General features: G+C 40.1%; 1 protein-coding gene across 2 annotated transcripts; it reads left to right on the top strand.

Moving 5' to 3' along the window:
* Positions 1-4,234: 4,234 nt before the first annotated feature.
* LOC135527773 (NSFL1 cofactor p47-like) lies at positions 4,235-7,950 on the top strand. Of its 2 annotated transcripts, none has more exons than XM_064956330.1 (9): positions 4,235-4,372; positions 5,128-5,231; positions 5,428-5,505; positions 5,940-6,105; positions 6,273-6,368; positions 6,500-6,609; positions 6,813-6,950; positions 7,273-7,443; positions 7,547-7,950. In XM_064956330.1, the coding sequence occupies exons 1-9, from the start codon at positions 4,271-4,273 to the stop codon at positions 7,707-7,709; spliced, it is 1,128 nt and encodes a 375-aa protein (XP_064812402.1). In that variant the 5' UTR covers positions 4,235-4,270; the 3' UTR covers positions 7,710-7,950. The 2 variants fall into 2 exon arrangements, with proteins under 2 accessions (XP_064812402.1, XP_064812401.1); XM_064956329.1 differs by having other exon boundaries at positions 4,237-4,372; positions 6,497-6,609.
* Positions 7,951-8,060: the final 110 nt, after the last annotated feature.

The raw sequence follows: 8,060 nt of genomic DNA, 5'->3' as shown, positions 1-8,060 counted from the left end.
CCATCCCTGTTCAGTGTATATATATTGACCAGTCTACCTCACTCTCCATCCCTGTTCAGTGTATATATATTGACCATCCTACCTCACTCTCCATCCCTGTTCAGTGTATATATATATTGACCAGTCTACCTCACTCTCCATCCCTGTTCAGTGTATATATATTGACCAGTCTACCTCACTCTCCATCCCTGTTCAGTGTATATATATATTGACCAGTCTACCTCACTCTCCATCCCTGTTCAGTGTATATATATTGACCAGTCTACCTCACTCTCCATCCCTGTTCAGTGTATATATATTGACCAGTCTACCTCACTCTCCATCCCTGTTCAGTGTATATATATTGACCAGTCTACCTCACTCTCCATCCCTGTTCAGTGTATATATATTGACCATCCTACCTCACTCTCCATCCCTGTTCAGTGTATATATATATTGACCAGTCTACCTCACTCTCCATCCCTGTTCAGTGTATATATATTGACCAGTCTACCTCACTCTCCATCCCTGTTCAGTGTATATATATTGACCATCCTACCTCACTCTCCATCCCTGTTCAGTGTATATATATATTGACCAGTCTACCTCACTCTCCATCCCTGTTCAGTGTATATATATTGACCAGTCTAGCTCACTCTCCATCCCTGCTTTGGACAGTTAATAACATAACTCTCGTACTTTGCCCTTTTCCTTTATGGTTGATATGAACGACGAAAGAAGATATTATCTGTCTCTCTCCTATTGTGTACCACTGTTAAATACTGTGGAAAAATTAAAAACAGGGAAAATAAGTGCTTAGAACTACCGATTATTGTAGATAAATATTAAAGAAAAGGGTAAACACAACGCTGGACTGAACCCCCTAATTGTCAAACCAATATTCATGTACAACAACACAGAAGATACATTACTAGAGTTTATGCAATATGGGTGTATATCCACTGCACACTTCTGAGGTATGTAATTGACATGACCAAGGAGCTACTGCAAATTTGAAACTATGAAAAATGTACGTTTCACCTCATGATTTTACAGTACACAAACAAGAGTGTGCAATATAGAAGGGTTGTCAGCGGACATTAGGTCACATGACCAAGGAGCTATTGAAATTCTACATTTTGACAAATTCATGTAAAACCATGTGAGATGAAAATGGACAAACTAAAGGGTGTGCAATTGTGTGTCTAGGCCATCGGGTTAGATACAACCAGTTTTGAAAGTGTTAGGAGTAATGGTTAAAGAGCTATTGAAATTGGAACAATTTGATTTGTCACTATGTTGACGGTCCCTAACTGCGGTGGACGTAAGGAAAACTACAGGCGAATATCCATCGAATATCCAATGTGAAACTGATTTTACCTCGGTGGTGCCCAGACGAGACGAGACAACTTTTTCTGAGCCAGTCGAAATCACGCATCAACATCGTTATCATGGACATATCCAAGTAAATACCAATATATAAAAAAAGTGTACTGTAATTCTAGGTTCAATGTTTGACGTGACTGAGTTAGCTGAAGTTGGCTAGCTATCTAGCAAGTGACAATAACGTTATCCGGCCTGCATAGCAACCATTCTGTTTAGAATGGACGACCAGGCCTTTTGCATAGCAACCATTTTGTTTAGAACGGATGACCAGGCCTTTTGCATAGCAACCATTTTGTTTCGAACGGATGACCAGGCCTTTTGCATAGCAAACATTTTGTTTAGTACGGAAGACCAGGTCTTTTGCATAGCAAACATTTTGTTTAGAACGGATGAACAGGCCTTTTGCATAGCAACCATTTTGTTTAGAACGGAAGACCAGGCCTTTTGCATAGCAAACATTTTGTTTATAATGGAAGACCAGGCCTTTTGCATAGCAACCATTTTGTTTAGAACGGAAAACCAGGCCTTTTGCATTGCAACTATGCAAAATGAATTAATGACTGGGTCGTGTCTGTAGCAGCATGACCAAAAGAACCAACAACCTGATTTTTGTCCGGACTATATCTTCTGGTTGGAAGAAGTTTGACTTGTCAGAATAACGTTTTAATGAAAACATGTCATTCACTGTTATTTTATTTTAATATGTTGTAAAAAGTTTTATTTAAGCATGATAATGCCCTATAAGCTGATGTTTGGAGGACATATTTGCACAGGTGTTGCAAAACGTGCCAATATTTCCTCCAAACACCAGCTTATCGGGCATTATCACTTATATACAACTTCTAGATGAAGTTGTAAAGACTATAAACTAGCTACACTTCATTTCGTTGTGCCTTTTTTTCAACTGACATTTCTTTGTATGTACCCATAATAATGATACCAGCTCATTAATGATTTCAACTGGCTGATAAACGTTGCCTGTCTGTCTCGTCCCGACACATACACATACATTACTATGGGACAATTTGAATATTGAAACAATGTTGCAAATGTCAGAGAGACAGACAACAAGATTTATACAAATCTCTGCTGTTGAAAACTAACTGGTAGTCTAAAATAATTGTGAGATAATGTCTAGATACCTTTTTATAGTGGAGAACAAGTTTGTAATTTGCCAGGCTGGGCTGATGAGACAGTGGTTTGCGCAGTCAGATGGAATAGAGTAAATAGGCATTTTAAGGTCATAGATTTTCAAAATGTCTCTTCTCTCTCATGGTAGCCAAAAGTCTTCATGAAATGATCTATTTTTCCGCTCTCTTATATAGTACGAATATGAAAGTACTAAACACATTAGACTAAAGGTGCATCAGAAAACATTGTGTAACTTGATATTGTTATTGATAATAACGTCTTCCTCGTGGTTTTTGAAAGATATGATACATAGCCTAAATATTTGAAATTATTTAGCGCTACTCTTATCTCATCATTACAACCCCAAAAACATTAGTTGCAGGGATATATTAGATATTGTTTGTTTACATTGTCAACAAGAACAAGAACCAAAATTGACTAAGATGCTTAATACTTTACTATTATCACAGACGCCTAATCAAAATAAAAACTGCTGCTTCATGAATCTAAAGGGTACATCATCTCATATCTAGTTGTAAAGCCAGATCATAAACACAGATTAAAATGAGCAAACATGTCTATTGATGTGAAGGCTATGTAAAACTGTAAAAATGCCACTCCGTAGTACATTTTAGTCATTTAGCAGAGCTCTTATCCACAACGAATTACCGGAGCAATTAGGGTTAAGTGCTTTAATTAATTATTTATTTTTCTACTTGGGCAACAGGGTTGACATGTCATGCTCGACCCGCTCAGTTGACTGGTAGATGTTAAATGTTTATTTTTGAAAAATAATATTTAAAAAGGAATAGTTTTCCAATTTTAAAATTAGTTATCAGTTACAGAGCTGACCTTTAAACCTGGGGGACAAATTTAAATGAATCACATCAAATAAATAATAGTTTTCTGAAACTACTTTGTTAAAGGAAATAACTAGGGTTTTACAACGATGGTGAAAATACTCCTATAAGTGAGACAAACATGATTCCTGTAGGCTATCAGTCATAAATTGTGTTTAGGATTTGTGTAATGCATATCACTACTACGCTATATGCCTAGCCTGGCTCAGGTGTTTTAAAACATGTGTAGAAGAAAACAGGAACAGTAGTGTTTCTTAAGTACTCACGGGGCGAGCACTAGGGTCCATTCTTTATCCTACCAATCTTTATACTGGATGAGTTAGTGTTTAAATGTCCACGTTATTAGAAACAATGAAAACATTTAAATACAAATCCCATCAGATTTCCCAAAGAGTCTTGAAGAATATCACTTATAAATGCCCAAATAGGCTCAGTATAACTATTGTAACACTTCAGAACCCAAACTATAAGCTTCTTTTAATTGTAAATAAACATCAATATAGCTTCAAATCATAGTTGTTGATCCCATGTCATGTCAGTCCTTGCATCATAGCTCTGTCTATGAATTTGAGAGTGGTTACACTTCTCCACTCCAATCCCTCAGCTGTTAACAAAAACAAGTGGCGGTGTCTGAATTGTTATTTGGAAATCCCAGATTACCCCTTTGCTTAGGCAGAACATATAGGTGTATTTGTTATGGTAATACAAAAGAAGAAAAAAATGTTAGATATAAATGTCAAATATATGTGAAATATTATTCCTTCAAATAAAATGTATTTACTTTGTGCTAAATACAACATTTCATTAAAAAAACATTTCTCGCCGATAGGAACCACAGCTTGCTCGGATAGGAACCAAGTTGGTAGTTGTTTCCCCAGTTGAGGTCGGTGCTTTCATTGAATGGGCATATCAAAATGGCGGACCAAGAAGTCTCGGTGAGGGAGTTCGTTGCTGTTACAGATGTTGATGAGGAGAGGGCCCGTTTTTTCTTGGAGTCTGCCGGCTGGGATTTGCAGGTACGTACAAGTTGTACTAAATGGGATATTTGATTTGAACTCACAACCATATACGAATGACAGTAGTTAGCTAGCTGCCAGACCACCACTGCTAGCCGGTACTAGATAACTAACGAAGCTAGTTTGTAACGATTTGTGCAAGTCACTCTTTCTCACAACAAAAGCTTGAATGACCATTGTTGTCTAGGACCTATATCTACCAATCAGTTTACAATGTTTTACAACCACTGTTTAATAGTTAGCTTGGCTAACGTTAGCTAATTTGCTCTAAGACTGGCAGATAGAAATGTTCAGCAGTTTAAAAAAAATATTTTATTTAACTAGGCAAGTGTTTTAATAATGTCTCTTCTCTCAACACAGTCATCTAATAACACATTCGTATTTACAATGACGGCCTTGTACAGGGGCAGAATGACATATTTTGTCAGCTCTGGGATTCAATCTGGCAACCTTTTGGTTACTACTCCAACTCTCTAACCACTAGGCTACCTGCCACTCCAGTTAACCTAGTTTATAGTCATAACTAGCTAACATCAATCTTCATCAAGTGACTGAGATGATAGGATGCAAAAATCTGATAAATTAGCTATCTAATTTCTAGTTTAATAACAGAATTTTTAGTTAGCTACCCTTTAAAAAATTTGGCAAGTTCACAAATAAGCTTTAGCAAAATAGTTGGCGATCAAGTTTAGACTGTGACTAGACACTGACATCTTGATGTTTGGATGACATGGCGTTTTGGTCTGTTTCCTTAGCTTGCCCTGGCCAGTTTCTTTGAAGATGGTCCTGAGGATGACATCGTGACACTTCCTCAGCCAGAGAGTGGTGGATCCTCTGTGCCTCGTCCTACGGGGCCCAGGTACATAGCTAACTAACTGACCTCCGTAAATCTGTTGTTACTCTGTTAGTCTCGGTATAATTTAGGATAGGCCATATCTTAAGTAATTTCAGTGTTTCTCTTGTCAAACTTAAAATAGAATAAAATCCTATGAAGCATTTCATGTTACATGATAGATGTTGATGGTTATTTGTTTGTGTGTTTCTGTTGTGTAAAGGAGTGAAAATAGGGTGACCTCCTTCAGAGATATGATGCATGAGGAAGTAGATGACAGTGATGAGGAGGAAGGACAAAGGTAGGTTTGACTATACTTCTGTGACTTTGGGGGTATTTTCAATGAATTGTTGTAGTCTATGTGCATTTTGGACAGTAGTGCAGTGAGCCTCTAGGTCCCAGATCTGTTTCTGCCTACTCCAGTGTCATTGTCAAGCCAAACAGCATGACAATTCTATGAGGAGTTGGCAAGAGAGCAGAAACACAGAAACCTACTGGTACCCAGGGGCTAGTGAGCCTCCAGAATGTCTCTGTATTCGGTTCTCTGTAGGCTGGTATTGCTTTCTGCTGCATCAACAGATTCTTCTGGGTGGGGGTGGGTCCCTGTGTTATTGTTTTCATTGTCCACACAATTGCAGCACTGGTGTTGTAACCAGAAGCTTGGACTGGATCCAAAATCCAGGTTGTGTTGTTTCCCCTCTTCAATGGCCACATCCTCCCTCGGCTTCCCACCAGGTTCTTTGCTGGGGGCTCTGAACGCAGTGGGCAGCAGATAGTGGGACCCCCCAAAAAGAAGAGCTCTAATGAGGTGGTGGAGGACCTCTTCAAGGGGGCTAAGGAGCATGGGGCTGTACCCGTGGAGAAGGCTGGGAGGGGCCCAGGAGAGCCGAGTCGAGCCAGGGTATGAAAAGCTTCTCAGTGATACGTTCTGCACCAGGATCATTCTTTTTTAATATACTGATCATTTGTATGTGTTATTAGCCCTGTGTTTTGGGATTGATGGATCCAATAGTGTAAGATGTTAGTTGTCATGTTTTTCAAACGCTTATCTCTCCTCTTTCCCTCTAGCCCTTTATTGGTGGTGGCTACCGGCTTGGTGCAGCGCCTGAGGAGGAGCCTGTTTACGTGGCTGGGGAGAGAAGAGCAGCTAACAGCCAGCAGGATGTGAGTGTTTGACAGCAACAAAAAAAAAATTGTTTTGTTGTATTGCTAGTATACATTAAATCTCAGAAAAATACATTTACTTCAGTTTACTTCTTTACTTACTTGTGTATTTTCTTTACTACGTGCTGAAGGTGCATATAGTCCTGAAGCTGTGGAAGACAGGTTTCAGCCTGGATGACGGTGAACTCAGAAACTACAGCGACCCTGGAAACGCCATCTTCCTGGAGTCCATCCGCAGGGGGTGAGTACACTGTTTGTACCGTATCCACGTCATATTATTTATATGACGACAGCTCATGTCACACATCACCATTTTTCTCAATCCTTTTAATAAGTTATAAATGGATTTATGGCACTGGACAGCTGGAGGCTACATGTCCCTCTCTGAAGTCTGTTTTCTTATTGCTGGAGCATTGTATTAACATAAGTCCTTCGTCCTTTCAGGGAGATTCCTTTGGAGTTGAGGCAGCGTTCCCGAGGGGGTCAGGTCAACTTGGATATGGAGGACAATCGGGATGAGGACTTCTCCAAACCCAAGGTTGCCTTCAAGGCATTCGGTGGGGAAGGACAGAAACTGGGCAGGTGGGTGAGTTCTATTTTAATAGAATTCAACGCAGAGGAAAGGAATGAATTGGTCCCCCCTTTTCAGCACAATGCTTTAATAATGTGACTGTTGCACCTTATTACCACAAGGTGGTAGTAAGGGGTATTTTGGCACAAAGTGATATTGTATTTGATGGACTTTTGAAGTTAAATTGCTGGGTTACATTTAGATTTTTTCAATACTTGATATTATCTTCTGGGAAAATGTGCACGTATAATATTTTCTTCAGGTTTATTTAAAATACAGTATAATCACAAAATCACAATAAATGTCTCTTTCCCACCTCACCCGTCCATTCAGTGCCACCCCTGAGCTGGTGTCTGCTCCGTGTATGGGGGACCAGGATCCGGTAGCCAGTGAGACCCAGGCCATCGCCTCTGTGAACCTGGATGCCTCCCAGCCTGTGACCAACATCCAGATCAGACTGGCCGACGGGGGGAGACTGGTGCAGAAGTTCAACCACACTCACAGGTCAGTGATGAAGCCATGAAGCTCTACATCACCCCCTCAATGATGGGCGTGTCCGACACCATATTACCCACTTTCTCCTCGTCATTTCTCTTCCCATCCTCAGGGTGTCAGACGTGCGTCAGTTTGTGGTGGGAGCTCGCCCTTTGATGGCGGCGACAGAGTTTGTGCTCATGACAACCTTCCCCAACAAGGAGCTTACTGACGAGAGCCAGTCGCTGCAGGATGCCAACCTGCTCAACGCAGTCATTGTGCAGCGACTAAAGTGATGGAGCCCCCTGGTTGCCTAGCTGGTTCACAGCTCTTTTACACCCCTGGAGGAACGAGACACCGTGGACTTATGGACTTTTTTTTCTTTCTATAGTGATGATACATTTTCCCTCTTCGGCTGTTTGCGAGGGGACGTGGGGAGCGGATAAGGCTTTTGATGAAAGACAGATCTGGTGGTAAAACCTGTTTAGAAAGTAGTAGTTGAACATGCACAATAACAATAAAGCTTTCTTAACAGTTTCAGAGATTGCTTTAGATGTTTATAATACTGTCATTTTGTTTTGTTCATCTTCCAATCATCTCTTTGGCTCAACTCTTGCCTGCTTTTTCCACACAAGTTTCCATCATCC

This window comes from Oncorhynchus masou, chromosome 33 (genome assembly GCF_036934945.1).
Source record: "Oncorhynchus masou masou isolate Uvic2021 chromosome 33, UVic_Omas_1.1, whole genome shotgun sequence".
Taxonomy (NCBI): Eukaryota; Metazoa; Chordata; class Actinopteri; order Salmoniformes; family Salmonidae; genus Oncorhynchus; species Oncorhynchus masou.
The sequence above is the reverse complement of the archived record's forward strand: the minus strand, read 5'-3'. Positions and strand labels throughout refer to the sequence as shown.

Coding starts and splice junctions, on each gene's coding strand:
- LOC135527773 (XM_064956329.1), top strand. CDS start 4,271: ATGGCGGACCAAGAAGTCTCGGTGAGGGAGTTCGTTGCTGTTACAGAT. Junction 4,373..5,127: donor CTGCCGGCTGGGATTTGCAG/GTACGTACAAGT, acceptor CTGTTTCCTTAG/CTTGCCCTGGCCAGTTTCTT. Junction 6,610..6,812: donor CTGGAGTCCATCCGCAGGGG/GTGAGTACACTG, acceptor TCGTCCTTTCAG/GGAGATTCCTTTGGAGTTGA.